General features: G+C 43.3%; 1 protein-coding gene across 5 annotated transcripts in view; it reads left to right on the top strand.

Annotated features, from left to right (window-relative positions):
- Window positions 1-15,357, top strand: part of LIFR (LIF receptor subunit alpha) — a 79,651-nt gene that overhangs the window by 5,432 nt on the left and 58,862 nt on the right. The window contains exon 3 of one of the 5 annotated variants that reach the window (XM_086361492.1): window positions 10,298-10,398. The exons of 3 other annotated variants lie outside the window; for them this stretch is intronic. Coding sequence is in view for 1 of the 2 variants with exons in the window: in XM_086361489.1 (XP_086217615.1) it covers window positions 10,298-10,332 (35 nt within the window). In the remaining variant the exon portion in view is untranslated. The remainder of the gene's footprint in view (window positions 1-10,297; window positions 10,399-15,357) is intronic. One more of the 5 variants, XM_086361489.1, reaches the window with a different exon arrangement.

Here is a 15,357-nt window from a genome sequence, read left to right as displayed (position 1 = left end):
CAGGCCTGGAGACCAGCCGCCACACCACTGTCTCCTGTTTCACGTTTCACGGTGTAGTATTTATAGTGCAGTGCCAAAGCGAAGGACACAAGAACGTTTTAGGATCCTTTTCAGAGAAACAGTTAAATTGGGAGCATAAATCTTCATCTGAGTGAAACCTGATCCTGTATTATCCCTTGAAGTTACCTGGATCACCAGAGTTTTACTCTAGATGTAAAATTTGGGAGGAAGGGACTGAGAGCCTGGTTCGGATTTCTAAGGAAGGACTATATGTAGTCCTATATATAGCTTAAAATGCAGAGTACTGACAGCAGTAGGAGCTTAAGCATTCAAACAAAACCAAAGAAGGTACAGAATTTAAGAGCCAGAAAGGGCCTTGGATCTTCTGGTCAACTGTAAGTTTACTACTAAAGAAACCAAGCCGCAGAGGTGTTTTCATTTGCCTAAGAATCCAGTAGTTCCAGACTGGCATTGTAACTATGATTTGCTAATTCCTAACTGCAGGGCTCTGTGCTCCACTCTGGAATAGCAGGGGATCCGTGGGGTTCACAGCTGTGTCTCCATAGAACAGTACCCAGCCCACAGTAGACATTCAGATATTTATTGACTAAGTGAATATGTAGGAATTTTGAGAACTTAAGATTGCACCTTAACTATAAGATAGTACTTATAAAATTTGAAAGAATATGCAGTAATTGTGAGTTTCTTTTCTTGTAAACATTAGAGCATGTTACTATTAGAGCCCAACAGTGAAGCCTGATATTAACCAGGTGGGCAGACAAAGATGTGGAGTCCTACTAGCTTGGCACTTTTCAGAGCCCAGTGTCACTAGATTTTTTTTACCATTCATTCTGTTCATTCTGCTGGGATCTGCTGTCAAAGTTTTGTATTTTGTATTTGAAAACATGTATACTGTAAAATCCAACATTTATTTTCCACATTGTTTGCTATTTTTCTCGATATGTTTTATCAATAGTTTCACTGTTTTTAAAACTTAGAGCCGTATAGAGATTTGACTGTTCAAAAACAAATCTTGCTAACTATTGGGTTTGGGGGATTGTCACTTTCGAATGCTGCTGGTGGGTATTTTCAATTGTTACAACTTTCCAGGAGGGTAATTTTGCATTACTCATCGAAAGCCTCAAAAATGTGCCATGTCCCTTAGTCAGGCATTTCCACCACTAGGAATTTAAACTAAGGGAAAAAAAAATAAAGCCTGTGTATGGAGACCAATCTATAGCAGTGGTTCTCGCCTACATAGGCATGTGGGCCCCGTGTTCCTGTCAGCCGCTTTCTCCTGGCACAGTGATTCTTCCTTGATGGGAAGCCCACGTCGTGGGGTATCTCAAAATTGGGCAGGGGAGTTCTCTCCCAAATTAGGAAAAAACCTCATCTCCAAATTCTGGTGACCTCCATGAAAAGTACACCAAAAAACCCAACCTCTAATTTGCAAAAATGATTTTTGCAGCTTTGTTTATGTTAGTTATAAACTAGAAACAACTTAAACGCTCAATAATAGGGATATTGATTACATAAATTGTGACATACACCTATAATGGAAAACCCTTTCTTCATTGACACTGAGGTAGGGAAGTATTTATTGATGTAGAAAGATATTCTGAGTTTGTAAACTGAAAAAACAAACTTGCAAAACAGTATGTGAAACTTGATCTAGGAGTGGTTTTTTTGGTCTTGGAGAAAGAGGCAGAGAGAGAGCTCAAGCAAGCGAATCAGAGCCTCAGTTTTCTACCTGTTATGTAGGAAAATGCCGGGGAGACTATACACCAAATGCTTTGTGTTTTGTGTTGAAAGTACAGGTGACTACTATTTTTAGAGTCTAGCAGGCTACAGTCCATAGGGGTCGCCAAAGAGTCAGACAAGACTTAACGACTAAACAACAACCATTCTTGGTTTCCTGGATATCCAACATTTAAAGCATATTTTGTAGTGAAGGGAATGAGAACAGATTCCCTTTTTGATCTACTGGTTGTATGAACTTGAGCACTTTCTGTGTCTGATTTCTTACCTGTAAAAGGGAATAATAATATCCAGCTCATGGTGCCCACAGCTAGTATGTGTTAGGTAAATGCTACCTTGGCTTCACAATTCTGTTATGGTTAAGGCCAGTATTCCTACTAAGACAGATTTCTAAGCAGAATAACTTATATCAACTCTTGTAAGAAGCATTTTAAGGCATTCTGATGAAATATTTCATTGCTTCCGGTCACTGGGAAATACTTTGTTGAGTTATTATTTACTTTAAAACTGCAGTGCTTTCCATTGCCAAGAGATTTTATTTTGAGTCAAAAGCTTTTTTTTCCCCTTTTGTTATCGACTTTAACAATCCTGTATGATAAGTTCTTGAATGTCAGGGTCCAATCTCTTTTACTCATAGAGTTTTTAAAATGAAATGTGATTCATTCATTCAGCAACTGTTGAGGGCTTTTTCCCCCCAGTCAGTGGGTAGGCATCAAATAGGCAGCAGTGCCCAGGGCAGACACGCCCACACTACTTGGATGCCATGGAAAGTGACCAGGGCAGTCCAAGGCCAGGAGGCATACCTACTCAGTAAACCTGTGTTACCACGGCTGACAGTCAAGTGGGCCTCATTTCCTCTCCTGCAATTTTGAAAGAAACTGTGTTGTGATGTTACTTTTCAGTGAACACAGCCATGGCCTCCTGCTTGATCCACCAGGTACATGAGGTGCTGACTGGGTTATTTCACCTTGACAGTCTCTGATGATTTAGTGATGACTTGTGTTACACATCTGTTAGAATATCCTGGGCTAACAGTCTTAAAATTGCTACTGTGTATCTTCTGTGAAGGACATGCCTTTTTGAGATTATTTTATGTAAAATTACTGAAATAGGTTCCTACTCATGAATTTAGGATGGATGGATATCCATGGATATACCATTTGAAAAATTCTAGCACATGGTCTCACTGAGGATGAGGCAATAAAACCGGCGGTTTAAAGTGAAGTTACCATTTGACAGTTATATCAAAATACATTAATTTTGTAATTTGTTTTTTGAGTCGAGACAGTTCTTTTAAAGTTGGTAGCAGCTGTAAATATTTTGATATAAAATAAACCCTCAGTGTTCATGAAAAATGTCTCAGGACCTTTATGATAAAATACTGACCTTGCATTTTATTTTTCTCATATAGCCTAATAAGATAAGATGGTATCATAAATCACTTTTTTCTTATTCCTGTGGAGAATGCATGTAGAAGTCATGTCACAGATTGGCGCCACTCGCAAAGCTGACATTTTATTCCTTCTTTATCTCACATTTTTTTTCCATCTATACCTCTGCTTTCCATGGCCCACTCTGCTCTCCTGGCCTCTGCTGGAACCAGCAATTGGCTTTCTTGTTTTTATTTGGGTGGGGGGTTCCCTTGTCACAAATACTCTTTACCTGTCTTGAGATATACTGAATATGTAATAGTAAATGGAGAGCAACAAAGCTGTGTTGACCTGTAGACATTAGACTGTTGGCTCTGTTGGCTGGGTGTAGAGTTTAGCCAACTCACTGCTTTCTCAAATGCCAGCTTCAATAAATTACAACTGTGTTTTGGAACTTTTCAGTTCACAAATCGTCAAAGTTTTGATTGCTGTACTCACTCATTCCATGGGCTGCATTGCTGGGATCAAACTCTAATGCTTACAGCGACAGAAGAGGTCACAGATGTTGCTGAGTGGGTGTGATCTGCCTTTTGTCTTTATGCTTTTGATAAAAGCCATAAGAAATATTTGATATTTTTACTTTCTTCTTAATTCTGCTGCATGGTAGACAACACTGGATGCTTGGCAACTGAAATTTGTCTCAGTTTGGGGAATCCATAAGGAAAGACACTGAGGAGGGTTGGATCAGGAGTAGTGTGAGCTGAGTTTTGAAGGACAAGTTGGTGTTTGTTAAGTGGATAAGGAAGAGTGGAGTGGGAAAGACATTCTGGGTAGAGGGTAAGGTGTTCAATGACACAGAGGACAGCAGAGCCTGGTGCTTTTGTTGGAACTTGAATATAGGGCCATTGCGGGCAAAGGCCTGAAGTTAGCTTGGAACAGCAGAGAGCCTCCTGCCATGATGACAGCTGGCACCTTCTCCATAGGCCAGGGAGAGCCAGGGGAGATTTCAGGGATGTGAGACCAGTGGTTCAGAGGGTGACTCCAGGTGGTGTCAGGGAGGCCTGGGAATCCATCAACCTGGAATCCAGGAATCCAGCAACCTGGCAGGAGTGTAGACCAAAGGGAAGATGCCCCAACAGGGCCCCAGCCAGGCCTGGCCCTAGAAATTTGTCTTTATTTTCCTAATAATGTTGAGGCAGTGTTTCCTAATAATGAAATGCGCAGCAGTAATGACTCTGTTCTCCCCAGGCTCAATCCATCACACCCTTCTCTTAAACTTCTATTCAGTGACTAAGTCGTGTCTGACTCTTGGCGACCCCGAGGAGTGCAGCACGCCAGGTTTCCCTGTCCTTCACTCTCTCCCAGAGTTTGCTCGTCAGTGAAGGCGCTCAGTGTGTTTAATCTGCTGATGCCTTACCCTTACAAGTTTAAAAGCTCAAGTGATCCTCAGTGTGGGTGGTTAGAAAACGGAGTAGGTGAAGTGGAAGTGAGGATGTCTCTACTTAAGCTAAAGGTGTTGGTGAAAAGGCAAAAACTTTCAGTTATAGGATGAAGTCTGGGAATTGATAGTTAATACTACTGTACAGTATCAGATCAGATCAGATCAGTCGCTCAGTCATGTCCGACTCTTTGCCACCCCATGAATCGCAGCACGCCAGGCCTCCCTGTCCATCACCAACTCCTGGAGTTCACCCAGACTCACGTCCATTGAGTCAGTGATGCCATCCAGCCATCTCATCCTCTGTTGTCCCCTTCTCCTCCTGCCGCCAATCCCTCCCAGCATCAGAGTCTTTTCCAATGAGTCAACTCTTCGCATAAAGTGGCCAAAGTACTGGAGTTTCAGCTTTAGCATCATTCCTTCCAAAGAAATCCCAGGGCTGATCTCCTTCAGAATGGACTGGTTGGATCTCCTTGCAGTCCGAGGGACTCTCAAGAGTCTTCTCCAACACCACAGTTCAAAAGCATCAATTTTTCGGCACTCAGCCTTCCTCACAGTCCAACTCTCACATCCATACATGACCACAGGAAAAACCATAGCCTTGTATACCTGAAATTTGTTACGAGAGTAAATCCTAAGCATTTTTGCTACACCCAGAAGAGAAGACTGCTCTGAGGTGACATGAGCTTGGTTGTGGTAATCATTTCACATTGTACACATATACATATCGAATCATCACATTGTGTACTTCACATCCATACAGTTTTGTTTGTCAAATTATATCCCAGTAAAGCTGGGGGAAAAATAGGGAGTAGATTGCATCCGTGAAGAGAAAAGATACGAATACTTAGAGTATGGTTTATATTGAAGTAAGAATTTATAATAATTTGGACAGTAATAAAGATAACAGTAATAGCTTATGTTTTATATTAATAATACTTTAATGTTAGTTTATCTACTTATTTTTTAGACTAAAAATAAATCCCTCAATTTTAATACCACAAGAGGACAAGATTTCAGACATTATGATAAAATAAGCAGATGGTAGAGTTGTCCCTCTTCTTGTTATTTTGGCATTTCTATTACATTATTGGCCCACTTCATCAACCAGTGGTTTTTTGGTTTTGTTTTTTCCACATGTTGCTGTTAAGTCACATCTCCTCCAAAATGTACAATTTTTATGTGTTACTGTTGTCATCACCATCATTGTATTTGAGACCCTGAAATTATTAATGCTAAATTTATCTTATTGAGTTAGTTTGTTAAATTAATTATAAGAATCTTCATTATTGCATCTAGTATATTTGTTATTTTGCCCAATTTTTGGTCCACAAATTTGATGAATATGATTCCTGTATCATCTTCCATTTCATTAATGAAAATGTCAAGGAAAACAGAACTCTGCCACATCTTTCCATAATCTTCATCTAGCTTGGCAGCATAGATTAATTAGCACCCCTTGGGTAGGATTGATCACGTTGGGAAAGAGCCCTCATCCCTCTTTATATACAACCTGTATCCCTCCGTCTTGCTCATAAACACCTTTTAGATATCAGGAAAGGTCTTTTCAGAGCCAAACCCTTTGTGTCCGATTCTGACACTGGCTTTTCCAACTCATTGGTCTCATCAAGTAAGGGGTTAGGTAGGGCTGGATTGCATTGAATTAGGGCTCCTTGCCTAATGCGTTTTGTAATCTTAGCCAGGATCAACGTCAAGCTTAGGTGTCTCTGGCCGATAGTATCTGCTGTCCTGATTGAATGCCCCTTTCCAGGATAGTTTTGACAAATGCCAATTATTTCAGGATCTGTTTGTCATGCTCTGTTCCACCTTATGTAGAAGACTCAAGTGTAACGTTAGGTAAGTGCTGTGCTTCCTCATGCTTAGAAGACCTTATAACCCTGGTCAGATGCTCAAGGTTTTATTTCAGTTTTCATTTGTTTTTTTGATAAGCATTCGTATTCTAAAATGATGCCTAGGATATTAAGATCTGGAATTAAAGAATACAACCAATTGAAAAGGTATTTGAGTTCTTTTGGAGAAGGGAGTCTTCAAATTCCAACTCTGAAGAATGTTAAGAAAACATGTAGGCACATTTTGGTCAATATCTGTGCCCTGAAATATATGTCTTCAGTATATATTTTAGGGTTATTCCACAGCAAGACAAGAATTTTTTTCATGCTGATGCATTCTGAAACAGGTTGCTAACTGGTGCCTTAAGAATTGTAGTTGGCCTGCAAATGTGTTTTGTTTGGCTTACCTACTGATTTTTTAAGAAGGAATTAGTTGCCAACATTTAAAAATAAAGATTTCACATTAAAGGGGGGGTGGACACCAAAACCCCTGCATTTCTGCCTCTTTGTGAAAACCTTGAAGATCTGTGACTCCACCAGACTCTCCTACCTGGTGGTAATGTGGAAGTAAGGTGCTGACTGGGGGCTGCCCACCACAGCTTTCCCATCCTCACTGCACTCGGGGCCATCGTCACCCCCTTCGTCAGGCTGGCCCTTGTATGTCTCAGCCCCTGCTGAGGCGTAGCTGACCAATTGGAAATGTACTTTGAGCTGGAAGGAGAATAGTAAGATGGTAACTGTTTGCTATGTTGCCCGACCTTTGGCCTGCTGTGATGGTTGGAAGGGCTTGGTAGAGTGAGGGGTATTTCCACCAGGAACAGCGCTCAGCTGACCAGGGTTGGGGAGCAGCATTGCTGTTCACATTCTAGATCTCCCAGTTCACAGATGGGACAGGGAAGGTATCCCATGAGGAAAACAGCTGTAGGGCCCTGGGTCATAGCTGTGTGATTTTAGAGATATGAAGGGCTTTGTCCAAGGTCCCATGCCTGCTGCCTAGTGAGTGGAATGGGGACTGGAGCCCTGGACCCACTGCCCCACTTCTGTGACTTCTGCTCCACATTTAGTGTAATGGTCTAGACATGAGATTTGTAATCAGACCTGGATCTAAATCCAAGTTCTGCTCCTGACTAGCTGTGTGACCTTGAGCAAATGTCAGAAACCTCTCTGTGCCTCATTTTTCTTGTTATACAAAGAAGGACAATCATGATACGACCTCCATAATGTTGTTATGGGGATTAAATCCACTTTTGGATTTGAAGAACTTAAAACAGTGCCTTGCCTATTATAAATAATACATGAACAACGCATGGTATCTGAAAAATAGTGGTTATGAATTACATATTAAGGTTGACTCAGCTAAATCCACCATTTCACCAGCTCAAAACTATGATATAATTATCAGTTTTTTCATTTTAGAGTTTAGAAAGAGCTTAAGGATAGTTTTATTTCATCTGTTTTTTAAAAAATCCTCTAGCAGTATGAGCCAATATTGTTTTTTTAATTCATAAATTTATCTATAGCAGATGGATCCATTCAAAAGCATAGTATTCAGCTTTCTCTTCAGAAAGTAAAGAAATAATTGGGTATCATCAAAATATTGTAAGTCTTTACCCAAGATGCCATTTGGGTGGATTTGTTCAGTCCACTAAATAAAGCGTGTATTGCATATAAAGCTCTCTTGGATGCAGGAGTGTTGTTCAGATGAATCTCTGCTCTTAGGTAGCTTTTAATGGGGGTGGGAAGGGGGGCAAGAATACTCTTTGAGATACTGGTACGATGTGATAAATGACCAAAGTAGAAATGCGACATGATACAGCAGGAACATCAGGAGACCATCAGTGTCTTGGAAAGAGCCAGGAAGCAGAGATGCCCCAGGGACAGGAGTAGAAGGGCGGTAGATGTGACAGCCTCCAGGCATTCAGCCTAAAGTTTGGATGAATGATGAAACTTAGATGGTCATGCTGTTCAGAGCTAGGTGATACACTGTGGAAGATGGACTGTGGGAAGCCCCTGCCCAAGACCATGGGATTAGTCAGGTAGTGATGTGGGTGACCTGTGGCAGAGATTCTGATGAGGGCCTGCCAGAGCAGTGGGGGTGGAAATAGGGGTAGGTTCTAGGGCAAAGAGTCAAGGCATGTTTTGGAGGTAGAACTGGTGAATAGGTGGAAGGAGTGGGGAGAAGTTGAGTGTGACCCAGGAGAGGCTGCTGCTGTACATGGGAATAGGGCTTGGCAGGGGGATAGGTTTGGAAGGGGAAATGAGTTTAATTCTGCACATGTGGAGTTTTTGAGGAATCTGTGAAATATCTAAGGGGGTATGTAACATCAAAATATTTTGTCATTCCTCAAAGACCTCATTTGCATGGGTTTCTGCAGGTAAGAAGTTGTCCTGCTGCTGCTGCTAAGTCGCTTCAGTCGTGTCTGACTCTGTGCGACCCCGTAGATGGCAGCCCACCAGGCTCCCCTGTCCCTGGGATTCTCCAGGCAAGAACACTGGAGTGGGTTGCCATTTCCTTCTCCAATGCATGAAAGTGAAAAGCGAAAGTGAAGTCGCTCAGTCGTGTCTGACTTAGCGACCCCATGGACTGCAGCCCACCAGGCTCCTCCGTCCATGGGATTTTCCAGGCAAGGGTACTGGAATGGGGTGCCATTGCCTTCTCTGAAGAAGTTGTCCAGTCGATGCTTAATCTGTAACTGGGAAGATAACAATTCTGGAAATACCTATTTAAAAGTCGTTAGTTATGCCATGTCATGCCAGGGTGCTTCAGTTGTGTCCACCTCTGCCACCCTGTGGACCATAGCCCGCCAAGCTCCTTCTGTCCATGGCATTTCCCAGGCAAGAATACTGGAGTGGGTTGTTATGCCCTCCTTCAGGGGATCTTCCTGACCCAAGAATAGAACCCACATCTCTCACGTCTCCTGCACGGGCAGGTGGGTTCTTTACCATTAGCACATTAGTTATGAGTGATGGTTAAAGCCACAAGAATAGAGTATGCTGGTCAGTGAAAGAATGTGTGATGAAGGAGCAGTGGGTTAAAGGAGTTCCACGAAGGAAGTTGAGAAGGAATGGATTCCTAATTGCATCTCAAGTCAGTGGAGGAAGGATTGTGTTATTTAATAACCAGCATTGGGACAAGTAGTAACCTCGATGGGGAGAGGGGACAGCTGGGTTCCTGGCCCTTACTGTTCACCACAGTTAATTTCATATGGATTCAAGTCTAAAATGTTAAAAGTCTTAATTGTACTTGAAGACAGTGACAAAGATTAGATATTTCACAGACTTCTCAAAGGTGATGATTTATAGAATCTTTGCATGAGAAAGAAGTTTACAATCAAAAACTATAAAGAACAGAATTGAGAAGTCTGAAAGTCAAACAGAAACTTCACTGAAAAGTAAGAAAGCAAACTGGGATATATATTTGCAATGTATATAACACAGTTAATGTGCATATTGCGATATTTCTTTCTAATTGAGCAGTAAGGAATAATGCCTAATTAAAAAGAGAGGCAAAACATAGAACAAGCAGTTTGCAAATAAAGCATTGTAAATCACCAGAAAACATAGGAAAATGTATTGTGATTACATAAGCAAGGAAATGAGATTTTTGGCTAAGAGTTGGAAGAGATTAAAATTTTTTAAAAAAGAAGAGAGAACCCTTGATACAGCAAGAGTGTGGGCAAGCGTGGACTGGGAAATGGGGCTGCTCCTGGTTCTTTCTGAAGGTGAGCTAGTATCATGCTTTCTTGCATGTTGAAGATCTCTTGACATGTTTTTGAACAAGAAGGAATGTTCTTCGGGTTGTTTCTTTACTGCAGTAGTAGAGTGTTTCAGGGGAGAACAAGTTTATTTGTCTGATAGATGCTCGTTGACATTTCTTGAAGGCTGTTGAAGTCACTCCTGTTACGGCTGAGCTGAGGTGAGATTTGAGTGGATGAATGTCTCTCTTCAGTGGGGTGGAGCTTCCAGGGGCCTCTGAAGCTTGGTAAGCGCTGGGGTGTGGAGAATGTCGGTGGGTGGAAGGGGCCATTCCCTAGAGTCACGGTTTGGGAGGAGACCTGAGGCCTATGGAAGTGTGGAGGTTCATTCTGCCAGGCAGAACAAGGCCCTGCCTGATGCTGGAGCAGTGGGAACCTTCAAAGCATTTTAGGCACTGGAACGACATGCTCAAATTTGTTGTGCTGAAGTTGATAAGGAACAGGCTGTTGAATTAACAGGTAAGTTCTTGCTAGAATGAAGATGACCAAAAGTGACAGGAATGTCAGGATCCAAAGAAACGAAACATCAGGATGAGAGTGTATAAAAAATTCCTAGGAAATTCAGAAAAACAGCAGCTAGATTCGTATACAACATAGCAAAGCTTGAATTTCAGCATCGGGATGAATATCATCCGGGATAATGCATATCATCCCGCACGCAGAAGGCAGGCTAAAATAAGATACTGGAATTTCCTGAGCACTTCAGCTGTCCTGTAATGCAAATTCCAAATTTTCTTGGTCTATAGTGTCCTTAGTGTTACACTGATGTTTTTATAGTGCCCCCAGGTCAAAAGAAATACCTTACAGTTCTTTTTATGAATTTGGTAGGTCCTGACAACTTAGCAAGTGTGTATGACCTGACACTTGAAGTAGCAGTTTGAAAAAATTATGCATATCAACCTAAAAGAAATAATATTTTTATTCTTTAAAAGTCATGTGTATGAATCTGCTGTGTACTCCATAACTTCTCAAAACTTGGGAATAGATTGGGCACTGCTAGCCTCGTTTCCACGCCTCTCCATTGATCTTTGGGTGGTGCTGAAGCTTCATCACAGCATCCAACAAGCCTTCCCTCCGGCTCTACAAAGATAGGATGCCATTGAGAGGACTGTGGCATGACCAAGTGTTCAGACCGAACTACACTGAACTGAAGGTCCTCACAGTGTTGGACAGATGTCACTTTGTTACCTCCGAAAATTTAAACTATAACGTCATACCCCAGTTCTTGGGGCACCTGAGTGCACGGTGTGGGAACTACAGCTCCAGCTTATGTCCCCAGCGTTGGTAGTACATGAGTTAGTATGGAGCCAGCAGCCGGAGCATAGTGTGCAGACGTACACGTGTTCATGCACCCCTTGGTGTTCCTTCACCAGTCGGCCGGCTGGAATTTTGAGTGTCTGCTCAATGCCGGCAGTGTGCTCTGCCAAGGCGGGAGTAGGGGGCCGTGGCTTACAGTGAAGAGAGAGACAGTGTTTTCTCTCAGGGAGCTTGTAGTCTGTGGGAAGAATTACAGAATGGAGAAGGGGTCAGCAGATTTTCTAGAAGGGGCCAGGTGGTCATTATTTTAGGCTTGGCCACGCAGTCTCTGTGGGAGCCGTTCAGTCCCAGTGCGGTGATGTGATGTGATGGGCGCTGTGTACACAAATGGGCTTGGCTCTGTATAGTGAAACTTTATTTCTGAAAGCCAAGGTGGGTCCTGTGTGGCCCAGAGGCCAGAGTTTGTGCAGCCCCTGTCATAGAGATGGAATCACGGTGTCATGGAAGCAGAAGAAGGAGCAGCAGGCCTTCAGGGAATCCTGGGAGGGGTCACGGAGGTGATGGTGAGCTCATCCTGCTGCCCAGCAGGAGGCTCCCAGGTGAACTGAGCAGAGGGTGGCAGAGAGGAGTACAGAGGGAACACCAGGCAGAAGGGAAAACACACAAATAGACAGCGTCATGAAGGGGTCTGGGCAGCTAGGGGAACGCAATCCATCTTAGTGTGACCTGGAAAGAGATCAGAGGGTAAATTCACCTGCTAATGCAGGAGACATTGGTTCGATCCCTGGGAGGGGAAGATTCCCCTGTGGAGGGGAATGGCAACCCACTCCAGTATTCTTGCCTGGAGAATGCCATAGACAGACGAGCCTGATGGGCTGCAATCCATAGGGTGGCAAAGAGTCAGACACGACTTAGTGACTAAACAACAATAGACAGCATCCTCTAATAGCCTCCAAAGAACGGTCGCAAGGAAGAAGTATCTTCTGAGATCTGGTATGTCTTTCTAAAATGTATTTTATTCTCTCAGTTAGTATTTGAGTATGGAATTCAAGTGTGGAAATAATTTTCAGTCAGCTTTTGGAACACGGCCTCTAAGCTCTCAGTGTTGAGAAGTCTGTGTTTTCCTCTCCTCACTGCTCCCCCCTTCCCAGTTCAGCCAGATTGGGGTTTCCCATGGGTGCATCTCGTTTTACTTAAATCCCTGCACTTGACTTTACTAATACAGTAGAGTCTACCTACCTGCAGTTTGTGTTCCTGGGGAGCCTTCTCCAGAGGGCTGAGCTTGAGGAACTTGAGACCTTGTGAGTAGGGGGTACAAGTGAGAAGTGGAATTAGGAAAGTGGATGATGATCAGAGGGTTTTTTTTTTTTTTTAATGATTTTTATCTTCCCTAATAGATAACAGTAAGAAAAGAGACATTGGGAGGATGGGAGCCAGCAGTAGGACACTGCTTTCCACCCAGTTTCCCTTGCTCGGGGTGACCATGCAGACACCGCCTCTCCTGCAGACTCAGCCACCTGCCTGCACATGTGTTTCGCTGTCTTACGGTTAAGCGGCTTTCTCCTTCAAGTGTCTCATGCTTGATGAGTTAATGACAGGGGAGTTATCTCACTGTGATGACAAGGATAGGGGCTCAGGGTAAAGATGCTTTGGGTTTTTACTCACCTCCCCCCACCTAAGCAGCTGTCTCAGGGCAGGATAGACTTGCATCAGACAAATGCACTCAGTCAGTCTCTGTCACATCCCCACCCCCTCTCTGCCCTCCTGTCTCCCCTTCACCCCCTGAAAAGAAAAAAAAAAAAAGCTGTCACAACTAAACAGAGTTTACCAGGACTGCAGTTCCTGGTGCTCTTCTGCCTTTATCTTTGCTTTTCTCCATTTTTTTCTCTAACTGTCCTCAGCAGAAAGATCTGGGACCTCACACATCCTGGAGGCAGAGCTCTCAGAGCCTAGGAGAATGAAAACAGCACCTGTGCGGAGCTTTCGGGGGAGGGGCCGAGCTCTGCACCCCGGCTCTCAGGATATACACTCAGGGCCGATATATTCAAAGACATGGAAACAAACAAGCAAAGGATAGATCTGGTTTTTTTTTTTTTTGGGTCAGCAGTTTTATAAATTGATTCTGTGTGATCAGTTTTCCTAAACAGAAGGATTTATTGACATTTTGGAATCCTTTAAGGTAATTACATCACTCAAGAGACACTCTGGTAGCCCTTGGGCAGCCCAAAGACATAGCTCGTTTGGCCTTTCATTATTGTTCAGTCAGTAAGTTGTATCCGACTCTTTGCAACCCCATGGACTGCAGCACTCCAGGCTTCCCTGTCCTTCACTTCTCCCAGTTTGCTCAAACCTATGTGCATTGAGTTGGTGATGCCATCTAGCCATCTCATCTTCTGTCGCCCCCTTCTCCTGCTGCCCTCAATCTTTCCTAGCATCAGGGCCTTTTCTGACGAGTCCACTGTTTGGCCTTTAGGATGTTTGAAAAATATGAATGAGCTGCTTATGCTTAAAAATTTGAGTATTTCATGTAAAATCCCAGATTTCTACCTACTCTTGAAAAAGAAGAAAATCTGGCAAAACAAGTCCCATAGCTGCCACTTTTCAAGCAGGTGGCTCTCCCCCATGCAAGGACACAGGGCTCTAGTTGGCACCTGCCTGTGTGATTTCTTCCCTCTTACCCCTTTGGCATTTACATTTGTGTTCTTCTATGTGTCAAGAGACAGCTTGCCTAGTTTTGAAAATTAGCTCCTGAAATTCAATAAAAGGTATGCTTTCCTCTAAGGAATAAGGCATTGGTGGAAAAAAGTAAGTTCTGACAGTGTATCTGTCAGGAGGGAGTCGAGACAAGTTTCCTGTGTCCTCATTTTCCTGTTCACTGGAAAGCTCTGTTCATGTGTTGCTCCAGCCTCCAGTCAGTCCCTTTGGTAGAGAAGTCAGATACTTTATGAGCATATTGATACTGTATGGCCTAAATGTCTTACTCAAGGTTTTCTGTGTAAATGTTGTAACAAGAAAGTCCTTTTTATCATCTTGGCTATTTTCAGTTAAGCCAGCCTTGGTGACAGTGACTTTGATTCTTCTGTTCCTGAGCACCCCGACCCTGACGCTCTCAGACCTGCTCAGCGGAGTCCCTAATGGGACTGTTGGCACAGTGTGCTTGTGCCAGCTCACAGGAGCAGAGTGTCCCCGCCTGACTTGGGGAACCTCTCACGGAGACCCTGGGCAGAGCTTGCCTCCATGCACCCTGGTTGAGGCTGAAGCCAGGAGGGGAATCTCTCATGGAGACCCTGGGCAGAGCTTGCCTCCATGCACCCTGGTTGAGGCTGAAGCCAGGAGGGGAATCTCTCATGGAGACCCTGGGCAGAGCTTGCTTCCATGCACCCTGGTTGAGGCTGAAGCCAGGAGGGATTAAGTGATTTGCACTTAGTCACGCCATCATTAGTAACGGAGCCAGGATGAAAGTCTTAAGTCCACAGCGCCCCCATCCAGAGCTGTCCTCAGCCGCCTCCATCCCCCACCTGCCACTTCATGGGACACTCTCCTCTTTTCTAGAACAAATGTAATCTTGTAGTGAGGGATTGTTTTATTTCAAGATAATGTATAGACACTCTGTGAATATGAGTTGTGATTGTTTTAGTCATGGTATGGTCATGTTGGGTCTCTTTATTCAGCTATTCCTGTACACGCCACCTAACTTTAGCAATTGGCATTTTAGACATTCCATGAATACATTTTCATTCTAATAAGTAAACTCAGCAACCCTGTGATTGATTAGGAAGTTATTCGCCCAGAAACTAATGGCGAACTCTTGAATTGTATGCTTGTCCCTCGTATTTGTTTGGTTAAGACTCTGTGTGACAGTGCTCAGCAGTTAACAGGCGGCATCTTGTCATTTGCTTTCACTGAGAAATGTGTTTCTTGAATTCTCT

This window comes from Bos grunniens, chromosome 20 (genome assembly GCF_055505025.1).
Source record: "Bos grunniens cultivar Pamir isolate PY7600 chromosome 20, Bosgru_T2T1.0, whole genome shotgun sequence".
In the NCBI taxonomy this organism is placed as follows: Eukaryota; Metazoa; Chordata; class Mammalia; order Artiodactyla; family Bovidae; genus Bos; species Bos grunniens.
Note: the sequence above shows the minus strand (reverse complement) of the source record. Positions and strands in the feature narration are given on the sequence as shown.